The 26,481-nt window shown below is 36.8% G+C and overlaps 1 protein-coding gene across 2 annotated transcripts in view; it reads right to left on the bottom strand.

Moving 5' to 3' along the window:
• Window positions 1–26,481, bottom strand: part of LOC108967934 — a 48,254-nt gene that overhangs the window by 19,337 nt on the left and 2,436 nt on the right. Inside the window, exons 2-4 of one of the 2 annotated variants that reach the window (XM_018931637.1) lie at window positions 26,118–26,210; window positions 2,560–2,746; window positions 1,879–1,997 (exon numbers count right to left, since the gene is read on the bottom strand). In XM_018931637.1, the coding sequence (XP_018787182.1) occupies window positions 1,879–1,997; window positions 2,560–2,746; window positions 26,118–26,157 (346 nt within the window). In that variant the 5' untranslated portion in view covers window positions 26,158–26,210. The remainder of the gene's footprint in view (window positions 1–1,878; window positions 1,998–2,559; window positions 2,747–26,117; window positions 26,211–26,481) is intronic. The other variant, XM_018931636.1, reaches the window with a different exon arrangement.

Raw genomic sequence — 26,481 nt, 5'->3', positions numbered from 1 at the left:
AAAGACATCGGTCGACTGATATACCTATGCACATCACCACTGCTTATATCTTGGAAATATCGAGATATACATAAATACTTTAGAATTAATCCGGTGATAGAAGAGTCTGGCAAAGAGATTCATAAAGTAATGCAAAATAGAAATGAAATATATGTGTGGAGGATGTAGCTATATGAGCACCATACACTTGGAGAGACAAGAAACGATTCTTTTATAGTACATATGGCTCAAGTAGCTCACGACTTCCGGTCTGAGATCACGTATCCTCTGGCTAATCAAAACACATCCGTTTTCAGGTGAGCCAAAGTGAGAAGCCGAGCACATCGCTCCACAGGATTATGCGCTGGGTTTGGACGGGGTATTCAGCCTCCACTATAAAACATCCCCAAATGAGTTGAGGCTGATCGACTTCGCCGGGGTCCCAATGTGTAGTACTAGGTTCCAGCAAAGGAAAATTCAGTAAACTACATGGCTGCCTCCGGATCAAAGAGTCCCAACTAGATTGATCTCGCCTTACGAGATATACGACGAAAATAACATAGTTCATCGAACTAAGAGACAACAGCTACGCTGGCTAGTTTTATGTTGTTCGGATAGAAGAGAGAATCCAGCTCTGAGAGTATTAGGCGTAGTACCTGCCTGTAAAGTTATAGATCTAATCACAATGCAACCACTCCTGAGATTCCACCTTAAAAAAATGGCAAAGCGGTTTAAGCGAAATGTCTACACTGAGCGGAGGATGATCAGGCACTAAAACATTACTCTTGCGAACTCCCAGCCTACAGCAGAGTAAGGGGAATATCTCCCATGGTTCCCAATGTTCTAACTTAAAAGAAATTGGGCAGAGAATGAGGTATTTTACAAAATCTACTAGTTTGTTAGATAAAACTTAATTGATAACCCTTCGGAAGTACAATGGGAATAATGCATTGTTCTTTAGAGCAGAAGGGCGCGATTAAATTCTTTTAATCACAGGCGGCAAGTCATGAATCACTGAGTATGATCCCAAGACAAAGAAACAATCTTCAGAGCGGCACACGCCGGCGTCTCCTTGCCTAAAAAAGGGAAAAATGAGAAAATCCAAAGTGAAAATAATGCTTATTGTTTTCTTTTTTTTTTTTTTAATATCAAAGGCATCATCCACCATGAATTTGTTCCTCCTATATAAACCGTCTCCGCCAAGTTTAACGTCGAAGTCCTCAACAAACTAAAACGAAAGGCAAATCGGGTCCAACAAGACATTGTAGCTGATTGGAAGTTGCACCACGACAACGCCTCGGCTCACACCGCCTTTCTTGTGAATAACTACATAACGGAGACAGGCATACCAACGCTTCCGTAGACGCCCTAGAGCCCAGATGTGGCGCCCCGGACTTTTTTCGTATCCTTGACTGAAAAGGTCGATGAGAGGCAAGTATTTAGAGATGACAGAGAGGATCCAAGCCTTCCCCAAAGCTATTCCTTCAATGCTTGAAAGTCGCGCTGTCAGCGCTACATCGACCCATAGACAAGAGCGTGTATAGAAATTTTTTTAAAGAATTGTATGGATTGGTTCTATAAAATTTTTTTAAATAATCTCAGTCCTATTAGTTTGCGGACAAACCCTTTACAAAATAAAATATATTGAATCTGTTCTAATAACAAACAATTTTTTATATAGATGGTATATCCTGTAATACAATAAACAATAATTTCCACTAAGCTGGTCAATATTTCGAAGTTTTTACCCCCGCCCATTTTCACACCTCAAAGTAAAGCACAATTTCCTCGCCTCCACTGCTGTTTACTCAGAATAAATACTTAATAACTGTATACATATATACGTATATATATATATGTATATATGTATGTTTACGCCTATTATATTAACCTACTCACGTAATTTGGAGCGTTTGCTGCAATCAATATTGTATGGCAGATCGCATTTTTCCTCCAGAGGACTGTAATCATTGAAGACCATGCCATCGGCACAGAGGCGTTCATTCGGCTTACCCTCACTGCAATTAATTAATACAAATGTAAGTATATATTATATTATATATTTATAGTAAGGGTGTAGAAAATCAAAGGAAGCAGCAGACATATTATTGAAACTGTTTTTTGTTATTGTTATGGGTATGGCGAAAAGCATTTATTATTTTTATATGAAGTATTGATTATAAATATTGCTGTCGAAAAAACAACGCAGACGGCGATAAACGGTCTGACTAAGTGTTGCCACTTAATGCGTTTAGTATAACGGTTGTGGCGGTTAGCTGGTTGACTGAGTGCTTTGGTGTTTATTAATATGTTAGTGATATTAAATGAGCTGTATATAATGCGTTTGCTATGATTTCTCGATTCAATTGTTTTTTATACAGTTAGATTTATTTTTATCTGTTAATCGACAAAAGTTTTGAAAGGGTTTTAAGCACATAAGAAAATTTTGTTTGATTCTCATTGTTGAATTTGTTTTACGCAACATTTTCAGTTGGAGTTCAGGTTAGCTTCTAAAAATATTAGTTTATTTTCAGTTAAAGTTTAGGTTAGCTTTTAAAAAGATTAGTTTTTTGTACTTACTAGCATGAATAGTATTTGTCGCACTGCTCCAAATCGGGGAAGAAACCGTTCGGTTCTGGACATTCGTCTGTTGGCTCGTAGCCCTCTTCCGTTGGTGGTGGATCCGTTGGTCGTTTTGGCAGATGTCGCTGTGAGGCTGGATGTCCGGCACCTTTGCGGAAGTTGTTACGTTGCGCTAAGGCGGTGCCTGTGTAATATATTGAAAAGTTAAAAATATGTTTTTGTTTGAATACTGTATATTTTATAACACACATTTCACATATTTTTTATAAATTAAATTATTAATCAAAATATATGCTTAATTAAATAAGATTTATTGTGTATAGTTTCGCATCCTTATCAAATCAAATACGTTAATTTTTTTTAAACAAAACAAATATAACTTCGGGGAAATTGGAAAAAAGTGACAGTTGTTTAATACTAAGTGAAAATAATGAAGAAATTCGCTATATTTTGAAGTTTTTGTAGATGTAGACGATGCTGTATCAGTTAGTGTAGCACAACAATGGTTCGCTCGATTCCGTTCTGGAAATTACGATGTAAAAGTTTCACCTCGCTCTGGTCGACCTATCTTTGGAAAAGTCAATGAAATTATGGAAAAGATTCACATAAGCAGCCGGTCATCAAACGGTTTTAGACCATTTAAAAAAGCCTGGCTACAAAAAACAGCTCGATGCTTGTGTATCACATGAATTGTCTGTGAAAGATTCAATGGACCGAATTAATATCTGCGATTTTTTGCTGAAACGAAATGAAATCGAAACATTTCTGAAGCGAATGTTAACAGGAGACGAAAAGTGGATCAAATATGAAAATAATGTGCGAAGAAGATAATGGTCAAATGTAATGAAGCTCAACAAATGATAGCAAAGCCAGGATTGATGCATCGGAAGGTTATGTTGAGTGTTTGGTGGGATTGGAAAGGAATCAGGGAAGTCATTTACTGTCAACAATTGACGAGATTGAAGCAAGCAATCGAAAAAAACCAGAACCGATCAATAGAAAAGGCTTCGTCTTCCACCAGGACAACCCTAGACCACTCACATCTTTGATGAATTTTCCCAAACTGGGAGAGTTTGGCTGGGAAGTTTTGAAGCATTCACCATATAGCCCTGACCTAGCACTCAAGGACTAGCATTTTGTTTGGTCAATGCAGAACTCCTTTTAATGGAGTAAAGTTGGCCGCAAGAGAAGCCTGTGAAAATTACTAGGCGCAGTTTTTCGCCGAGAAACCGCAAAAGTTTTACACTGAATGGTCATATTTGGTTCACAAAGTTCATTATAAATATAAAAAAGTAAATATAAGTTTGATTAGAAATACGAAAATCTAAACAATATTGAAAAAGTAAAATATGCCAAAATGCAGTTTACGATCTTCCATCGCCGATAGAATACCAAACAAAAACAACACCAAATAAATGAGAAAGAGCTACGTTCGCAGATAACCGAACATTTCATACATTTTCAACTTTCCAGCACCAAAGCTATGGAAGTACTTTCAGTTACATAAGACTTGTTAGTTATATGGGGTCTAGGGTGAGTTTTCATCTAATTCCATTCACTCTAAGCACAAATATACGCCGTTGTAACAATAACACACTCTCTTCATTTTATTAAGATAACTCACTTATTAACTATATATGCGGCATAAAGTCCTCCCGAAGTTCGAAAATCTTTATATTTGATATTTGGGGGCTAAGGGAAGTATTGACACGATTCAATTAATTAACAGCACATAGACATATTACTATCAGGAAAGGAATCTCTCTGAACTTAAATTTTATATCTCACATATTCACCGATATTTTCGGTAAAAGATCAACTACAAGCACTTGGTTCACATATACAGCACCCAGGGGCTTAAGCAGTTTCTGTTGGATTTACTCAATTTTTAGCCATAAAATGGCACACCTCAAACGCATTATTCGTGCAACGGCTTATTCTGATATATTAATTACTTTCTGCTTTGTATACTGGAAAGTGAATATTCGAAATGTAGCTGAAAATTGTGTTAAATGGAAAGTAGGCGTGACTATAGTCCAATTTTGCCCATTTTCACACTATGACAGAAATGTCAGAAGAATATCACGAATCAAATTTGGTTGCAATCAGTTTGGCGAGTCTCGTGGTAAGTGATTTCACCTAAACGTCGGTGGTACCACGCCCATAATCTCATTCTGACCCCTATTGATTTATTATTGATTGATTTATCCTGTCCATAGACGGTGGCCGTCCGACAAACAGTCACTCGGATTTGAACTCGTCTCGTCAACCTCATCATGTATTATATACAACTCTATACCCATCTCGATTAGTTTTAGGTGACACCTGTAACGGTTAAATGAGTATAAAATGTTCGGTTGCACACTAACTTTGCGCTTCCTTACTTGTTTTAACACTATTTCCCTTTACTAACCATGTTATTCTATCAAACATCACTTGTATACCTGTTGCATGTTGCCGTCAAATGTTCTGCAACATTTTATGTTTCGCTCACATTTACCATTTAATTTTCATAACTTTTGCACCCACGGCCATCAGTTTTCGATTTCGAACAACCATCGAGCGATTTTTCGATTTATTTGTTGCTTTCCATATGTGTGTGTGTTTATGTTATTGGTATTTGTTTGCTTATCGGCCTGTCAATCCGTCTGTCTTAAGTAGTTTTACGTGCAGCTGCCACTTTCCACTGGCAACTTGCCACTTTACGTCTTACTGTTATTTACGCAATTACTTGCAATACTGCATGCGTGTATTTGTTGCACACCACAAAGTTGTTTTCATAGAAAATACTTGTGCAGAATATATATTTACTATGTATGCACAGGTGTTTCCACACTTTCTCGTGGAAGTAACTACTTTGTTTTCCTGAATATGAGTTACTAGAAAGTGGTAATCGTGCAGACGAAATAAGAAAAGCGCTCAAAGGATGGAAAAATAAATTTAGACTCGCTATAAAAATAGAAATTGGTTAGTGTAGATAGAACGAAAGTGTTCGGTATGTCAATAAAAAGCAAGAAGGAACTTTTTGCCAGACGCCTTTGAAAGACGAGTAACAGAATAAACAGGAGAAATTATTAACAGATAGAAATATGTTTAACACATCTTGTCGACTCTGATCTGTTATAATATGTAGAGCAGGCTTCTTATAATCGTCTGCTCACAAAAGAGTATATAATTTTTATAAAATTGGTGAGAATTAAAGTTAAATTATGGGAAAGCAAAGGAAACAAAGAAATTTAAAGTGCAGTTGGGTTTCAGTCTTGAAATTCAAAGCAGAATCGCCCTTGCCAACAGGTGCTACGTTCGACTGAATAGGCAATTGAAAAGTAAGGTACTCTCCCGGCAAACAAAGACCAAACTCTACAAGTCCCTCATCATTCCCGTGCTGCTATATTGTGCAGAGGCATGGAAAATGACAACAACTGATAAGTCGGAGTCAGTGGTGGTCAAGAGAAAAGTATTGTGGAAGATTTAAGGTTCTTTGCGCATTGGCAAAGGCGAGTAACCCAGACGATAAAACACTGAGCTGTACGAGATATACGGCGACTACAACATACCATAGTTCAGCGAGTCAATAGACAACGGGTGCGCTGGTTTAGATATGTTGTCCGGATAGACGAAAACACTCTAGCTTTGAATGTTTTCGATTCAATACCCACCGGTGGAGGCAGAGGAAGAGGAATTAGGAAAAATCAGTTGAAGAATGACCTGGTTGCCAGTAAGTAATAAGAAGAATAATTATAAAGAGTTTACAGGAAAATAATTTTTTGGATTACTGAAGTTAGAGTGTTTCGTTGATCAGCAACCAAAATTTGTGCGACTGCGAGATTCCTTTAAGCCAATATGACGCGCAAGAGGTCCTCTGAACTACCTCTTGCTTTTAGCAAAGTTCATCAGGCCGGCATTGTCGACGTTTTAAGTGAACACTGTCAACTAGACTTACAAGCGGTGAATTTACATACTTTGTCAGACGCAAATTTTCAAAAAGGCCGTCGCGATAGACATATTTTCGCCGAACTTGGCAATGCTGCGGGGAATGGTGTTATCCGCCTTAACAAATTTGTGGTGGGCTGAAAGTGTTTCGTGAATCTATAAGGGTCTGGTGATCTATTACTGTTCAAGTGCGATCAAGTATTTATCTCTACGACTTATCCTTATCTAAACTTATATAAACAGAAAATTTTAGCAAAGGAAAAAGTAGGACGTTGCAAAGTTTTTGAGTTCGGTACTCTCATCTATTTTGAATTTAATCCCATACTAGACTGAATTTTAAATAAGAGCTTAGGTTTTTGTTAATGGCGCTTGTGAATGCGATAATTCAGTTTTATCAAAAGTACAAAACTACGAGTGGTACAAGGAAAACGGTGGAGAGATCGTTGAGAACATTCATCGTTCTGAATAACCTTCGACCTCTTCATTGATGAAAATATTAAAACATTGTAGAATATGCTTGAAAATTGTAAGGGAAGTGTTACTGAGATCACTCGACAATTCTCACGAGAGTCCGTTCGAATGATTTTGGTGAATATTTGGTTATCAAACTCGTTCTTGGTCGACTCGTCACGATAAAGCTGATTCTATTTTTTTTTTTTTTTTTTTTTTTTTTTTTTTTTTTTTTTTTTTTTTTTTTTTTTTTTTTTTTTTTTTTTTTTTTTTTTTNTGGCAAAAAGAGTACCGTAAAGAAATCTCTTTGAACATCATCGGAATGGAGGAAAGCAACGAGCCGATTGCAAAAAAAAAAAAACACTGGAAAATCAAGATTGCTTCTTCGGTATTCGTAATTTGGTGCAGCATAGATTTGTTCCGGAGCGATAGACGGTCAACGCCGTATTGGTGTTCCGAAGATTGAAAAAATCGTTGCCATAAGTATATTATATCTGGTGTGGATTACTTTGAAGGCAACAAAATAAATATTAATGAATAATAAAATACTTTGCGTTTTATTTACCATTTCCGAGTACTTTTTTGTCAGTGTGTACATATATCGAAGGTGCATATATTTGAGAATATTCATCGAATTATAATTTTATCTGGCAAATAGTTTCAAAGATACTATATGTATGTATTTAGAAGGGTTTTTTTAGATTAGTGTAAGCTCCCAAAACCTTAAACAAGGAAATTGCTTCCGAAACGGCTGAACCGATTGGCTTGAATTTTCACACAACCGTCATAGTCATATTTGTCAGGTAATGAACGAAGAAATAATATTTTGATGAGATTTTAATAACAATGATTTTACGTTCTAAGCCACTGTGAGTGAAAAATTTGTTCACAAGAAAACATTTTTTGGGAAGCCAGCTTTTCCGAGAACTTCTACTATAGTCAGCGAGCAGGCGACATTCATGCGCTCAACAATTAAGCAAACTCATTGAACTCTCGCAACCTCTGATTTTGCTTTAGCCGAGCAAGTAAATATTTATCAAATACAAAAGTGGTTTATCCAAAATATACCAGCTATGATGCAACCAAAAAAGTAAATTAGCAACTATTCACAGTATTTGTAATTGCGACACATCTTTCTGAGCAAGTAGAGTAGATGCTAATGCATTGTCTTGGCCCACTTTCGCCCAAAACTAGTCATCATTAATTACAAATTATCGCGGCCTTTGACGCTGACACATGCAAGCGCACACACTTTTCCCGCTATGCCACGCAAATTATACGGATTGCACTTAACCGATTACAAAATTACCGATATGGGAATACTATGTAAGTTATGTGCTTGCTATAATTCCATTACTCTTGTATGTAGACGGAAGGCCCAAAGGGGATATCAATGACATATCAACATATATTATGTATGAACTTATAGAACATTTGTGTTGATGTGTGTGTGTGTGAATATTAAAGTCTCTGATATATGTATGAGTGAATGTGGATGCAATCTTATGTATGTAATTAAAATTCTGTGACACAGTTACACACAACTACACACACACACACACATGAGCTCTTCTTTGGCTATATCACTATCTGCTGCATCCGGCAGTCGCTTTTACATTCAATGTAGTTTACATAACCTCAAAATCAAGCCGAAGGCGACAAGTGCATGCGCTTAGCAGCGTGTTTGACATTTTCAAGTGGCACTTAATTAATCCCAAAACGCTAATTTCAGCCTCAGCAACATGTCGCGTCGCCAAGCCACCGAGCTACCAAGCCGGTGCAACTCACAGCGACTGATTGTGTATAAAATGTAGGTATATACATGTGAAAGTGCCACGCCCTCGCTTGAACTTAGTTCAACAAGCTTCTAGCAGATATGCGAAAAATGTTGTGTTGTAAGCTTTTGATGTTATCAACTAAAATTGCGACACGCATACTAAATGCTAATTTAGTTGACGCAGGGTTGCATTTCGTCATGACTACATGAGTATGTTGCTTAACGATATTACCAAGTTTACGCACTTCTTGATGGAATTCACTAAGCAGCAAAGTTAGTTCGTTAGCAATGCAACATTATACATCCAAGCGGCGACAACAAGTTTTGTTACCGATCCTGTTGTTGTTACGAGGCATGCGATGCCTCTCTGGCCTAATATCTTTGACTTGCAATTGGCGGATGGAATTTCTGAGGCGTTAGCACGCAAGTTTAATGGGAATAGTTCTTAAAATATCTGCCAAAAAGCCTCAGAAAATATATATAAAGTTCGGCAAGGGTGTCGGTCTTCGTCCACACTGGGTAGAGTTTTATTATATGACATTTGACAGCCCAGTCTTCGACGTTGAATGCAATCTACCGCCAAGGGGTCGGACAAAAGAGAGAGCGAAAATTTGAGGTATTCGAAATTCTAAATGATGAAATTAGACTTTCAGTGAAATGTGTGGGCTCTTGATTAGATTAGCTGGAGTTCTACTATATAACTTTTAGCAGCTAAGTCTTTGAAGTTGAATGCAATCTATCGCTAAACGGCCGGACCAAGGTAAGAGCGTTGATTTGTAGCGTTGGGCATTCGTGAAGATGAACTTACGACTTTCGTTTTCGGAAAATTTAATGAAAATGGGCCGGAGTTGGTTATCTAAACAAGTGAGAATCCTAAAAGAGTCTTAATATAAACCGAAAAAGGGCTGATCAACTGCCTCTGAGAGAAAAAATATAAAAGGTTCAGCATAAGGAGTGGGCTCTTGGTTCAGATAAGATAAGGGTGGAGTTCTATGACATTTGAAAGTCAAGTTCAATCTACCGCCAAATGGCAGGACCAAAGTGAGATTATAAATTTAAGGTATTAGACATTCGAGGAGATGAAATTAGACTTTCAGCGAAAGGAGTGGGCTCTTGGTCCAGACTATGTGGTCTTCTGCTATATGACGTTTGAAAGCCAAGTCTTCGAAGTTGAATCCAATCTACCAAGTAAAAGTGAAAATATGAGCTATTAAATTCGAGCAGTTGAACTTATAATTTCGATTTCCGTAAATTTGATGTGAAGGGACCGGACAATTTGATCCAAATAAATGATAATATTAAAAGAGATTTAATATAAACCGACAAAGTGCGGACCAGAGTTGAGGAGAAAGGAGAAATGTGAGGAGGTTAGACTTTAGATTTCGCGAAATCTGATCAAAAGAGGATCCGAAGAAGCTGTCCAAATAAATGGGATTCTCAAAAGGGACTTGACACATTCTTTTTTTTCTTAACTTCGTGAAGAGATCAATACAAGTTTAGTCTAAACTACTTCATTATAAGCTGAAAAGTGGGGGAAATGAATAATTCATTGAACAACCGGAAGCTTTAGACAACGTTTTTAGAGACTTATCATCCTAGATTAGTAAACTGCCTTCTATATTTCGGCATTTCAGAGCAAAAATAAATTCTGATCATCAAAAATCGCTTTATTGTTCTTCAAAATATTCGCCTTTTAGGTCCGCACACTTTTTCATGCGTTTGAACCAATTGTCGAAGCACGTCTGCCAATCTGATTGAGGAGTCCTCAAAACATTCAACCATAATTTCGGAGATACAGCTTTGAGAACTTGTGCGCTCGAGGTTAGCTAGGCTAAGTGCGCCGTCTTTAAATACGTTTATCTCGAAGTTATGTTTTTGAAGTAGGTTGGCAAAATTTTTCGAGAACTACTCAACCGAGCTTCATGAAATTTTACACAGATCTTTGAGATACAATTTTTATACTTGTACGAAGGATTTCTTTTCGATTACAACTATTTGAATGGCAATGGTCGAGTTTAAAAAATTCTTCTCCAAAAAGTTCAGAAATTCTTTGTATATAGTGTGTGTTTGTAACATTAAAAAATTTTAATAAAATATTAATTTTTTTATATTTTCCTTATTTATTGTTTTTTTTTAAATATATATGAGAACAATTTTGTTGAAAAAATTCTGTTTTTTACTCAAGGAAACCCATGCAACCCTTTAGATTTTCGATTTCGGATAATTGATACAAAAAAAAAGCCAAAAGAAGTGACGAAAATAAGTAAGAAAATGCAGGATGTTAACGTCCGAATTGTGATTTCAAGAAATTTGATTTTTAAATTTGAAAAAAAAAAAAGAAGTGAATAGAAACTAATCAAATAAGTGGGAATCTTGAAAGGAACGATACATATTTCGTCTTTAAGATGTCTCCAGGACTTCTTTGCAACCTGAAAAGTGCTTGATTACATACACAATCTTCTAAGGGATTTATAGCATTCAGAAACTCTTTAAGACTCCTTTAGGATCCTCTTCAAACCTACAATATTATCGATGGCGATCAATGACACCAACCAGCTAACCAAGTTTTCAACTCTCCACTTGAGTGCCGCGTTAATAAAATGTTGCTTTCCGAATCGAAGTCAACAAACCAGCAGGAAAACTCGAATTTAACCTCAAACCGCCACTATTTAATTAAATACTTATACAGATATTGCATAGACTGCCATTTGTCGACAACTAATTTGGTCAAATGATTCAATTAAACAACCAAAAAGGTGCACACATACATATACACATTTAAATGTAATCAAAATAAAGCAGGCATTGCAAATTGTTGCCAATAATTAAGTCAGAACGAACTATAATCATTTTCTAATTGTTGAATTGCGGTGAAAGAGACCGCAGCACAGCGCATGCATAGCTATTGAAGCATTTATAAAATACATATGTACAAATATATGTATAGTTACATACATATATACACATTAATATAAACATATCCATATATCTACATACTATTTGAATTGAATGGACACGCTGACATTTGATAGTTATTCAGTTATATAGATTTTATTATTTTAGAAACTATAAAAGTACCGATATATATTTTATACATAATATATATGTATATATGTATATCAATTTATATATTTGCGGATATCAATATGTTTAATAAAATGTTTACCCATATCCTTCGTGCGCAACAAGTAAGCTGCCTGTAAAATGAAATTGGCGTTCAACAATTAATTGAGGTGACTATTCCCTTTTAACGCTTTTAATACCTGGATTCAATTGTTGCTGTAGTAACATACAGCTGATTATGGTTTTGACGATTAAATATCCTATAGGAAACTCCAAATTTATTTTAAATACTTTTTTATAGGCTTAACCTAAGCTAAGTGCAAGAGCTCCGAAACACACTCACGCTCTTTACTCACACGTTCTCGCAAGGTCTACAGAACAGTTGTTGGCCTTATGTCAGGTCACAAATAACTATCATCACATGCGAGCCGAATGGGCACAAGTAACGACAACACATGCGGAAAGTACAGGGAAGTAGATGAGTGAGAGTAGTACCTCCTATGCTTCTGTTTACCCATATCTAGGACTCAACTTAGTTATCTAGGAGCTTCGCAATTCAAGTAGATATTAAATCGCTCTTAAAGTTCTATAAAGCCTTAACGTCCGGTACGACGACTCTTCCGCTTAAATTAAACCATCCATCTCCATCTTACACTTAGACCAGTAGGTCTATATGAGACATACCAGCAAGCCAGTATGAACTACCTTAAGCTTAACACCTTTTTCGATCTCTTCAAGTTGAAGTACCTTTTATATAAATATTAGCCACTACTGTGAAATTTAAAGTATTCAAACCTTAACGATAAAGACATGGTGGACTTAAGACAAAAAGAAGGAGGAAAAGATGAATGAAATGAAAGAAGAAATTATCAGAAAACTTGATTCATACGAGCCGTCCTCTATTAATTACGATCACATCGAAAAACTTAAAGAAACAGTACTTGAAAATCGACGTATTGGCCTCAGAAAGATAGCAGACGATCACACCATCTGTTATGGATCAACATGTTTTTGAAAATCTTTTGGTTAAAGTTTTGGTTAATGTTTCCGTTATGTTTTTGTAAATATTTTGGTTAAAGTTTTGGTTAATGTTTTGATTAATTTTTTTTGTTAAGTGTGCAATGCTAGATTCGAAACAAAAAAACTAAATCTTTTGTAAAAACGACGACTAGTAGAGGCCTTTATGAATATGACGCCGAAACTGCCCAAAAATCTATCGAATGGCCTTCAAAAATGAGCCGAAAAAGCGAAATTGGTCGAAGGAACTGAAAACGATCCCAGTTGAGGCTTATTAAAATTAATGAAAAATGTGATTATACATTGGCACGCTTCGATCGTCTCAAGCGCTTATTTTGATAGCGATCAAAATATATTAAAATGCATGAATATTCTTGTTTATCACTCCGGGTCAATTTTGATCAGATGGTGTACATATAAGCAACGTTATATAAATAATTCCAACTAGGTAGGCTTTGAAAATATATTTACCATTTAGTTAATACAACTACAAGGATATATGTATACTCAGACAAGAAGCGCTTTGATAACAAAGTATTTGCGTCTAATTGTCTAATCCATATAATTATTATATTTCACACTGGGCAACAATTCCCGCTTTTGACCCCAACAACAAACCACTCACTTATCGGTTTAAAGGTATTTATACACACAATTGCAAACATTTACTTACATAATATACTTCAGCATGCATTTGTTGCGTAATTTAATTTAATTGAATGTTGAGCATGGATTCATGGTTCGGTATGTTTGTGAATTGCGCAATATTTAACACGTCGAACGATTTTAAAGTTTTGGGGCAAATATGTAAATTGTTGCAATTAAGCAAAGTTCACTTAATTGGCAATAATTGATGAAATCAGATTGTGCTAAAATACATACAAATATAGACAGGCAAATTTCTAATTTGGAAAAGTATTCGCATGGTAGCGATTATAGCGAGTAATTGACGCGAGTTGGGAGCTAAAATTGGCAGATGTGATAAAAAAAGATTTTTTCGGGAGAGTTTTCTAAACTTTAATTCAAAGTGGAAGCTGGTATGGGAATGAACGCGCACCAATTAAAATGTGATCTAAAAGAATCAAAACATACGTTTGATATGGCTTATTGCATTTTCTAGAATATCCCTATAGCATATACGGATTTCTAGAACTTTCTTTTAATGCTATGGAAATCTTTGATCATAATCACTCAATATGTATAACTGATAGAGTTACTTTTTTCAATAGCGTTTTTGACAGATCACGTGTTGGGCGTGTAAAGCTGTCATGTTATTTTTGTTCAATATTGTTTTGCATTTCGTTATAGAAATACTTCAACGTTCAACTTTATTACGAAGCTTCAAAGCCCTAAAAAACTGTATTTCGCGAACTTCGTTCAACTTATGATCAACATAATCGGCGTACTTAGCGTACTATTCGCGACGCCATCACCCATATTGAGACGCAGCATTCATTGTTGAAAAATATTCGACCAAATAAACCACATCGAGCACGCTGAGAGGGTATACAAAGGCCGTGGAGGGTCGATTTTCGGCCGTTCGCAACAACTCAGACTGACGTATCACACGACACATTTTAGGTCGAGATCTTAAATGGAATGCATACAAAATACAGTTTGTGCAAGAACTGAAGCCACTCGACCTTCCCACAAGACATCGGGACGTAGAATACTCTTTCGAGTAATAATAAACATTCCGAATTAAATTTGAAGTTTATGTGATTTTTCTTTGAGATTTTTTTTGAACCTCGTAATGGATCACGTTATAGAGTTATAGACATACAATTAAAATGTGTTTCAAAGATTATGTTAGGCTTAAAATTTATATAAATTTACGTTACGGACAAATGTCTGTAAATTCCATCGATTTTGGATCAATTTTAGGAGCTAACCTAACCGAAACTGGATATAGGATTATGTGTTTAAGAGAACCGTGAATGGAAGTCGAAGTCGAAGTCAAGCTGCCAGAAAAACTTATAATTTCAGAAGACACGCGTAGTCAATATGAGAGAAATTTTCTTTTTGTTTCGCTCACGAATCAGTTATGATTCGATCTGAATATGTGAGTCAGTAAGATGTGGAGAGTCAAGGAACTGCAGACACCTGCATTTGTATATGGCGCTATCACAATGGAAATCCGAGTTTGAAACTAAGGCCACCTAAGTCAACACAAAAAAAATCATCCGAGTAATAAAGATGTCATAGTGCGCTTCAACCCGAATGCACTCCTGGGTGCAGTAAACGAACTAACGCTCTTTACGTCGAGCGTCAAATTGAAAATTCGTATTATACTAGATTATAGATTATCCAAAATATATCAAATCAACATCGGGAAAGGTCGTGATTGAAAGTCTGTAGATTTTCTGTTCGAAAACTGTTAGTGCATCGGCTAAACTTGATTATTGTTCTATTGTTTCAATATGAGTATTCTCAACGTCATTGGAGAGCTGCTGTTCTTGTGAATCTTTTTCAGTATATTTCATTTAATTTAAATGTAAACAACAACAATTTTTCTCTCTCAAAGGTGTCAAACTTTATGCCTAAAAAGTGTTTTCGCAGATAGTTCTTCTTCATTATTTTTTTAAAAAGAATCCTCTCTAAATTCATCATCCTTTGGTGGTGTTTATTATGGTAATCATACTTTTTGCCCAAAAGTGATTTGCACGTTTGAAAACTGGTGATTTTGGCTTGGAAGGCAAGGAATTTCCGGTGTGTTTAACGTGGGAACCTGCTGACGACAGCCTTACCCCATGGCGCTCAAGAGCACAGCGGATCTCTGCCGTACTTTGGGTTCGGTGTCAGTTCTCAGTCCAAGAAGAGCCCACAGGTTCTTTGAGCATCTCTTAAGCAGTCACCAAATAAACAAAGCCTCTGACGTCAAGGACTCTGTATTTGATGGCATCAGAAGGCCATGCTGCATTATAATAATGATAAATGCTATCAACAACAACTCCTCAAATTCATGTAAATGATTGCTAAAAACGACCGAAATTTGCTACTAGTCACGAGGCAATAATTTTTCTAATGACAACTATCGGCTTCATGTTGCAAGGCCAGTTAAAAACTGTTTGAAAAACAGCAGCCGGGAAGTTTTGCCTCACATGCATTATAGCCTAGAGCTAGCCTCTTGGCCCTTACTGGAATATGGTTCACAACAGAACAGGGTATAAAAAATTGGCTTCATTCAATCTTAATTGCCAACCCACCAGTGTCCTTTATGTAGTTCTTTTGGAATGGAATCCAAAAATTGTCAAAAGGGTAGAACATGTTATGGCTGCAGAGGAGCAATACTTTGAATTATACTATTGTACATCATTTTATTAGAAAAAAACGTTCAAACTTTGAAAAAAAGAAACCGCGCAAAAAGTTATAGACGCAATAATTAAATGATATGTGATCTTTAATGTTCCAAACGATGGTCAAAAAGATTCAAGAGTCCTTTCAACATCGTTTTACAGCAATTATCTCTTTTTATAATCAATATTGCAAAAAGGAAAAAGTTCTGCTGTATATCAAAAGCAAACTTTCTGCTTTGATCAGCGACAAAAGCCATATTGCTTTTCGACTCATTGCTCATGGTAAAAAGCTTTTGACACCATTCATTACCATTAAAGGTATGTATAAACATGAGTAACTTCCGCGAAATTGCACACACACAAGCACAACTGAAGGTTAAAGGCACCGCACCGCCTGCCCCAAACCAGACAACATGTGACACAAACGGAATTGAGCGTGCAAGGTATGGCTGCTCAAGGTGAACCGTTGTCAGCCGGAGGCTGTATGTCGTCGCACAAGATAGTGCGCGTAAATGCACATAAAAGTTTACTATTTAGCAAAAAAAATGGGTAAATACATGCAAACACACATACAAGCATGTTCACATACAATATATGGATCTGGTGGATATCGTGGTGGAGAGCAGTATTGAAGTCGATATCGTGTGCAAAATCAGGTTGCTTGTAATTGAACTGACTTTAAGTGCGCTTTTGATGTTGTTGTTATTATTATTATTTTTTACTTCAACATTGTTGTTGTTGCAGCAGGTGCATTGGCTGCGTGTGTAGATTTAAGAGTTTACATTTTCATTGCTTCAATGTGGGATCGAACGCTGTCAATAATTAGTGCATGACTCAAGCGCACACACACATACAACGCATGCAGCAAGCCAATAACAGTATTGAACGAACTACTGGTATACAAGTAAATAAATAATAGCAATAATGAACAATGTCAACAGCATTTGCCAACAACAACGACACAGCTGAAGAAACTCGAGCCAAGCCTTTCGCCGACACGTCAGCGTGCTGCAAGTATGACATGACAGCCATTAAGCCCCGCAATGTTGCAATTTTACAACAATAACAACACAAATGGGATTATTAAAATTATTAAAAACATGAAATAAGAAAAGTAAGAATAACGATGGAATTAGCAATAATTAATAGAGAGTCTAAAGATATGAGAGACTAGCAAGATTGGTTTGAATGCTTTTACAACAGCAATATAAATATGACAAAACGTTAAATTCAGTTGCTTGGCAGCTCTTTCTTTCACAGGTACTTCTATGTAACAAAAAAAAATTCAAAAAAAAAATTTTTATTTTGATTTTGATCGATCAGTTTGTATGGCAGCTATATGCTATAGTGGTCAGATCGAAACAATATTTTCGGAAATTGTGTAGATACTTTGCATAATAATATTTGCTAATTTTTGTCCTGATTCCTAGTCGAATCAAAAAGTTTTTCGTACAAAGACTTGTGTTTAACCAGTAGTTTTATATGGCAACAATATGCTATAGTGGCGGGATCTGGACTATTTTCTCGGAGATTGCAGTATTGCCTTAAAAAAAAATCCATGAAGATAGCTTCTCAAATAAAAAACTTATTATTGGCATAATATGGCTTGAATCAATAAGTTTTTATGGCAGCTATCATATCTCAAGTCTTGCGGTATTTTTGCGGTATTTTTTTTTGAATTTTCAATTGTTCATAAAAAAAAATAAAACGCATGCCCAGCTCTTGACCGATGCTACGGCTGCTACTATGCCGGTCTCTTTCGACCAATTCTGCGGTTTTAACGCAATTTTCGACGACAGGCCTTTCGGAGCGTGACGCATCTTCGACCACCTCTACACCAGAACGAAAACGTTGAAACTATCGTTGTGGGGTGGAAATGGAAACTTTATCGGGTCCATAAACTGCACAAATTTTATTGGCGACTTGAGATGCATTTTTGCCTTTAACGTAGTAGTACTGTAAAATATGCCGTATTTTATGTTTATTTTTCTCCATGTTTGCGACACTTTAACTCACGAACGACTTAAAAGAAACGACAATCAACACGCGTTAGCGCGTGAAATAAGCTTTCCAAGAAGGTATAGCATGACCCGATGTGACAAATAAAACTAGAACTATGCGCTCTCAGCGCCAACTAGCGAAAATACCGCCAGACTTTTTTGACAACCTAGTATATAGGGATGGACAGGGCTAAATCGACTCAGTCCATAGATCAAGGCAATGATAGTGCATTAGATAGCAAGAAAGTAATTGAGGGTTTGCAAGTGCTTTTTGAGCCTGAAGTGCCCTAAATAGAGCGCGACAAGAAGACGGAATTTGTCTCGGGGAAGGTTGAAAATATCTCTAAACTATACAAGGTTATAATCTTCAGGAGTAGCTTGGTATTGCGCATTCCTGCTGGCAATGCCATTTTCTCCACACTTTTTTATGCATGCGGAGCAACTCCTTCACGATGTGGGGCTCCACCGCAATGCAGGGTTTTGGTACCATCATTTTGAGGGCTGCCAAAGAGCGGGCTAGTTCGCCAACCTGCTCATTGGTGGCTCAGATAGGCGGTTCAGCCTTCCTATACACTAATTCACTTTTGATCACTAGATGTAGCGTTGTGAGCTCCAGCTTGACTTTCAAACGCGAATGCCTCTGAAGCAGGCGAGTCTTTGCAGTCTCGATAGTTGAAGACTGCGCAGACTGCGTTGCCTTCGAAGCTCAACTAACCGCTCCATAAGTGACAATAGGCCTTACGATCTTGGAATGAAACCGTTTGATGATATATGAAATATTTCATAAAGTGCGTTAGAAAAAAAGTTATTCGCTTCTCTTATGCAAGCAATATGGTAATTTAATAAAAAAGTATTGCTTTGAGGATGTTTTAGGAGTTCATAAAACTTTTTGTCTCAGCCCGAAACGATCTTAACTCGAGGGGAATGTTGGAGTTGGATTCTTCGAATGGAAGCTGTTGTGTCTTACAAGTAGAAGTAGTAGTTATCAAGGTAAACTTCTCAGAGGTACAGCTTCTTTTTGGGAGATATGCTTTTACTCCGATAGCAGAGCCAATATACAAGCCGTAAGTCGCTGACATTGAGCTCAAAGCTAGTTCTGGTTGCGTGGTCACTGCATATCATAGTCGATGACCCAAATCTTACCAGGATGGAAACTAGTCGATGTATATCTGTCTTCATGCGTTCTAATCCTATGGGCACCGGGCAAACGTAACAAGAATTGATCTACAACCACACTTATACTGGCGAAATCTTTCTAAAACGTAATAAACCTTATACTGCTCTACCGACACTGATGCTAAGAATTATGGATGAGGCAACTTATCAAAGCACGCAGATATCTAGACTCTTCTCCTCCACTATATAGCTTTCACCAGACTAAGATTGAATATTCCGTAGAAGAGCTTAGACTGAAAAGTTTAAAAAATAATATTCCTTCTAAAGTCGTTTGCAACCAGACTCTGTGGAAAATGGACTACGAATACCTCTAAAGTTATTTGAAATTGGATTTAAGTTTCAGACAAAAACTATTTATATCAGCACTTCTTTTTCAAAGCACATAAAGTGTGTTATTTTTCCACTAGAACCATTCTCGGGCTATACTAGAAACTTTGCCGAATGGCGGATTCGATGCGATTCAGACTTGAATAACTACAATATCAATATGAACAATTTTTAAGAGAAGTTGTTTAAATGGCAAAAAGATATAATTAAATACCTGCACGTGCAAAAACCAAGTTTAATAATAAAGATTTACACCTTGTAAATATCTTGCATCTGTTCTTCGTTTTTCGAAGTACATAAAAGTTTATTAAGAGAAAAATAATGTCATGATGCATACACATACTTATCGGCATTTACATGAACTTATGTGCAATGCTTATCGCCCCCAATCAATATTTTCCGTTGACCCATTTTGTAAATTGCCGAGCTCGTAAAATCAAAGCAAACGACCTCGATTGCCAATTCAAGTTGAACCAAACTTTACAACTTTTTCGGCAGTCGCTTACACACCCATGCACATATGCTAGCATTTACATACATTTGCATACCACAGCAGATATGTTTGTTTGTATGTGTATAAAGAAATATCATTTGAATGCATCAATAACTCCGGTAAATAGCTGTGCAACGAACCCGAAATACGTGTAAACCGCTATATTCATAAACCCACATTCGTGTCTGTCTGAAAGTGTACATATGTACGTGGATTTGTGTGCTGACCACTACATGCCGGGACGTGTGTGGAATTTTAAGTGCGAAAGCGGCGCAAACATTTGTGTTCAGTCGAAAAGTTTCCATTTTGCATGCTCCGATGAATGCATAGTGGCTGCTCGTCTTCGTCTTACCAGACCGGCGGTCTCATTCTATTGACCAATAAGTATTGCTGCCATGTGAGGTGTGGTAAGTTGATTGCTGCGGAATGATTTTCGAGCTTCTGATTTTCTTGATACACATTATTTGGTGGGATTCAGTAGTAACTTAACTTTCGGTCGAGGGAAGGGTTTGGCATGTGGATCCAACAGGCTTCCGTAATTGTAAACTAGATTTTTATATGTTCAGTACAATAAACTTAGTTTTTGAGGATTTGAAGATATGATATGATACCTATCCAGCATTGAAATGTCAAAGGATAGACGTCAAAACGTAGACCTCGAAACATTAGCATCGCACAAATGAATTTTGCTTTTCTTTCCTGCCATCCATCTAAGAGAGAAACCAAAATTTAGTACAGTGTTTCTGAACGATGTAAGAGAATCTTAGGTTAGATGGCTGATCAAAGATCGGACCTATACGTAGTCTTTTGTGAAACCATAAAAAAGAAGAATTCCTGTGTTCAAGCTTACAAATTAGCAAATCGCTTAGTAGCCAACACAAATTTGCACAGGCGTTTAATTTCCACTCCCGCCAGGTCTGTCGGTATAAGCTCATAAGTATCTAAGCCTTGACCTCCAAACGCGGGACAGTCAAGAAGGAAGTGCTGAGTTGTTTTCACCTCATCTTCTTTCATACAGCTTCTGCAGATGGAGTCTGGTAAGATTTCCAACCTGTTAAAAGTCCTTCAACTAGAGAGAGACTAGCTTTACTGAGAGCAAAAAGATCACTAGATCTCTTGCGATCGATATTGGGCCAAAAGACTTTTGGGACAGCGCATATAACGTTGGTGGCCCAGCGCTGGCCAAGTTTCCGCGGAGCCCAGCTATTTAGTGGGAGAACACAAAAGGATACGGGAGCACCGAACAGCTCCCATTCTACCGATAGCGGTTCTAGATGGCATTTCCTTTCCAGCTCATCATCTTTGTAGTTTCCTGCGATTCCGCTACAATCTTTCATTCATACTAGTCTTATCAAAAAGGCACTCGATGATGTATAGAACGAGGTGAGCAACTTCTCGACCAATCTCGAAAGCACTTTTAGTGAGTTGAAGGCTAGTATCGACGCTCTGCTCCACCGACCTTTCCAACAAGCTTTGACCCATCCGTGAAGAAGCTCAGTACCGCTTTCCTCCAACGGCTTCTTCTCAACTCCATGTTGCAAATAATCCAGTATGAAGTCAAAGTATGTGAGTATATCTAAGTATTCAGACTCGAGCTCAGACACATGTTCTTTTAGGCACAAAGTCTCTCTCAACTTTCGCAGAAACTCACCTTCCTGCGATATCCACGGGCAATATGTGCAAGATGACGTTAAGTGTCATGATTTGAGTAGACCTTAGTGCACCACACATGCTGATGAGCGCCGCCCGTTGAACGCGCTCTTTCTTTACAAGGGTGGTCTTTTCTAGAGCCCTTCATAATAGAAGAAAATGCGCTCAACTATGGTTTTGTTGAGCCAGAGGACCACTTTCATTGAAAGACCCCACCTATTGACAGTGGTCTTCACAGCAGTATCGTTGCCTTTTTCTAAGGTTTCTTCAAAAGGAAATACATTTTATTATGAATATTGAGGCAAAATTCCATCAAGTAATCTAAAAGACTGAATGACAGTGGAGTGACGTTGGTTTAGTTAAGGACTTGAACAACAAGCATAACCTCATTTAGTAGTATAAAATTCTGCGTAGATCAAAAATTAATCTAGCACATATATATTTTATTAAGCACAAAATCAATCAATCATTCTTCAACAAGAGTTTATATACATACTATATATAAATATATCATAGGCCTTTAAGCACATCTGCCAAGACAGCCTTATAGCGACTTACGTAACTTAGTAAACAAGCTCAAAGCTTCACGATATTAAATAAGTATCAGCGATTTTATCAATATTTACATGTTGTCAACGAATAAGGCATATAAAACAATATTGATGCCAAACAGGTTCGGATAAGGCAACATGAAAAGCCTCAAAACCAAAGCCCATAAGTAGCTGCATGCCGCTAGTAACAGCAACAAATAGCCAATAACAACAACAACAGTAAACACAGCTAGCTGCGAGCAAAAATCACTTTCACTTTTAAGGTCATGCCAACCAGATTTGCTGTTGTTGTTTTAGCCAACCAGCAGCATCAAGTTTCATAACAAATCAAAGCAAACGATGCCGCAAATACAGGCTCAGGTTTGAGGCACACGCACGCCACAGCGGACGCGCCGAAGTGCGTAGAAGTGGGCGACAAACCCACAGCCAGCCGCTCAGCCTCCGTTAAATAAGACAGCAGTAAAGCGTAACGTAAAAGTGGTAAGACTTGGTAGCTAATAGCTACAATCGGACGAATATTGATGATTTACTGATACCTCTGCGGTTGGGAGTATGGCTCAATGGCTTGACGTATAATTTCGCTTGACAATTACGTCGCATTTAGATATGATGCGGGTTGCATGTGGTACAGACGACCATGACAACAACGTAATAACGGTTATTGAGTGTCGTTAACAGTTATTATACGAAATTAATACAAATTGGCATCGAGTTGAAAGCCTTGAGAGGCGTTAGTGGCTGACAACCGCAAATTGTAGCGGTAACTTCATATGGAAGTTCCGTTCACTTAACTGTGGTTAGTCGTTATGGTGAGAGATGTGATGCTCCCGCGTTTAACGAAGTTGTTGTTTTTTTATTTGATGTGGTGTTCATTTTATGGCGATAACCAAGTGTCATAACTATTCGCTCATACATATGTCGGCAACCTGCCGCTGCATAGATACAAGTTTTGATTGATTCTAGGTATTGCTAACATTTAATATTATTATTATTATTTTTTTTTTTTTTTAATTTTTTTTGCGTCTTATGTGGCTTCCATTTTGGTAGTGAATTAATGAATGTCGAAGCGGGAAATACTTATTATATGAAGATTTATGTAATTAATGGCTGATTGACTGAGTGACGTCTATATATTACACTGTACCATATCTTATGCAAATGATAGTTACTGATATAAATAGACTATTGGCTAGCAGTCTGCACAGATATTCTGCTAACGAAAAAAGCTAATAGTAAAATATTTATTCTTTCTTCATGATCGTCTTTCCTCTAACAATGGCAAAAGTTATACCGATACAGAATGAAGCATATTTCCTTAACCAACCACGTGGTTCGGCAGCATAAAATGAGTGATCTTGAAAACTTTAACTATAATAACTGAAAATTATAATTGATCTGGACATGTTAAAAAAAAAAAACTAGATTATGAGTTGGATTTTGGTAGAACCCTGGACTGGTGATTGCGTGAGTCTGACACCTGAGTATGATGGTGTGACACTCATCAAAAATCTCTGACGGGTTAATATCGCAATCGCCTCCGTCCCGTTAAAGCTCTGGCAAACCTCAGACTACCCAAATGCCTCCTCTCCCTTTCGTCGTTAAGTTGGCGTCGACTCTGAATGTGTAGCCTCATAAGGCGTGCATCAACCTATACCGAGATCGGTCCCGGGTGGAAGCTTTCATATGCGGCGGAATCACCAGCACTAGCAAAAGAACCTCTGTTGGACTCATTAATTGATCTTCAGGGTAGAAGTAAGACAACAAAAGCTAGAAAGCTCAAGGAACACCACCGCTTGGCGGTCAAAATCGTAGACCTCTACGGTGATAAGAATCCTGGACAGGTATCTCAGCTAAAATACTATTTGGAGAATTTTACTGATGATTTAAAGGTTTATGTGGTTTCAAAGACTAAAAAAGTGAATAAGTCTTTGAGGAAAAAATTATTTATCTCATCAGTCACTCTCCGTATTCCAGTAGCCCTAATCTAAGTGCTGAAATATATTCCTCAAAATGACATAAGAAATCTTTGCATGTAGAAAAAATGCAAAACAGTTGACAGTTTTCTTCGATTATCGAGGTTTAGTACGCTCGTAAATTACTTCCGATCGTCCAAACTGTCCACAAAGAATATATTTGAGAGTTATATGTTGTTTACGCGAACCTATTTGTAAGAATAGGATTGAATTAAGAGCGGCCAACTTTTGCTTTTGGGGCCAGCCACCATAATGCATTGTTGCATACTGCATTGATTCTTCGTGAGTTCTTCGCCAAATTTTAAGCCAATATCGTGCCGCAACCGTTTTGAGTTATTAGAAGACATTAAACGTGAACCGCTACTCGCAATGAAGGCTATTCCGGAAATTAACTTTAACAACTGTTTTCATATTTGAAAAAATCGTTGGCACTTTGAGGTCGACGACATTGATTTTAGGTAATAAATGAAGAATTTTAAAATTACAATTTTTTGCTCTGAGTAGTATAACTACAACTTTGAATTTCCAAAGACTGAACAATGGTTTGTGAGGTTAGGTTAAGTTTGGTAATGAGGTCAATCTTAAAGGGATCTCATTTGGTCAGCCTCTAGCCGGATTGTGATATCTAAAACTCTTATATAATAGATCATACAACCTTTACAAATATACGATCATTTTTGAACATCGCGCCCGTATAATATCGGTCTTCTCGGTCTTTCGAAAGAGAGGGAAGAACACGGTATATAGTCTTTCTTGCATCGTGTACTTTGTTCGAGAGTATGCACGAACTGCAAGGTGTAATGTTTCTGAACATCTATTATGAAATATATATTACTCGTATATATATTCTATTATAATGGAATGAAAAATCTTAAGTCACAAGGGTCAAGGGTTATTAATTCCAAACAGTTAGTTTAAATAATTATCATCAGCTGATTTTAATATAGCGAGTAATTACTTCATTCCTTTTCCGTTCTCACATTATACAGTACAAAAGCAAGCTAATCTGGGGGGTGAGAAATTCCAAGTCAGGGTGATGGTACTAGGTCAGTATAGTAAAACTCTCAAAGGGTTTGGCGTTCGTATGTGTCCCATGGTTTTCCACCTTAACAAATTAATTTTTTCCAATCAGGCGTACTAAATGGTCCAGATATACGAAAGCTGATTAAAAGTGACGCATTCAACAATATTTTAATTGATATATATTGAATGCATGGCAGGCAATCAAAGAAATAATAGAAGGCTTGTTAGGAAAGCATCGTTCTAAAAACTACGATGTTTCTGTCGCAAGGATGTTAAGAGCATTCTCGGAAAAAACATCAAGATAAGGAAAAAAGGGGTCATAAGGTCATAAAAAAAACTGACACATACGAACGCCAAACCCTTTGAGGGTTTTACTATACTGACCTAGTACCATCACCCTGACTTGGACTTTCTCACCCCCCAGACAATAATCCCAAAAATGTTCCACAGTGTTATTCACCTTGTTGAGATACTCATTTGACCTGTCACACTCATTAAATTAAAACTACTCATTACACATTTAAACAATCACTCACTCATTAACTCCAATTATTTATGTAATTGCATGAGTATTATGTATGCATTTATACCATTATAGTATACCATTTATGGACCATACCATAAATACATACATAATATACATACGTGCTATATACATGTAGTATATATACTTGTATACGTGCAGAAATTTAGTTAATTGTCAATGTTAAATTATTCAAATTGCAAATTAAAGCCGCTGATTTGTATCTGTATAAGTGATGTGTGTGTATAATTTATATAGAGAATTGCATTTGTATATGTTCTGCATATGTAAATGTGTACTTACCAACAACAATGGCGAATATGCAAATTTTCAAAAACGCCATTTTATTTTCTGCAGCAACACTGTAACGATTTGTATATTTGTATTTTTATTGCGCTGAGCACGCGGTTTGTAAAATGAAATCAAAATTAGTTGCACAATCAAATAAATAAAATGGTTGGAAATTTATTTAATTCGCGGTATTTGCTGTGAAATGCACAGATATTCGATTTTTTTTATTTATTTATGCTCTTGCAACCTGTTGCTACAGAGTATAATGGTTTTTTTTAGTTTTATGTTTGCAAAATGTTTATGTGCTTTTTTTAACCATTTTCTGATGAATTATGATTACATATTCAATATTTGAAAGAATTTTAATTAGATTAAA

Source organism: Bactrocera latifrons, unplaced genomic scaffold (genome assembly GCF_001853355.1).
Source record: "Bactrocera latifrons isolate USDA-ARS-PBARC rearing strain unplaced genomic scaffold, ASM185335v1 scaffold_2, whole genome shotgun sequence".
In the NCBI taxonomy this organism is placed as follows: Eukaryota; Metazoa; Arthropoda; class Insecta; order Diptera; family Tephritidae; genus Bactrocera; species Bactrocera latifrons.
Note: the sequence above shows the minus strand (reverse complement) of the source record. Positions and strands in the feature narration are given on the sequence as shown.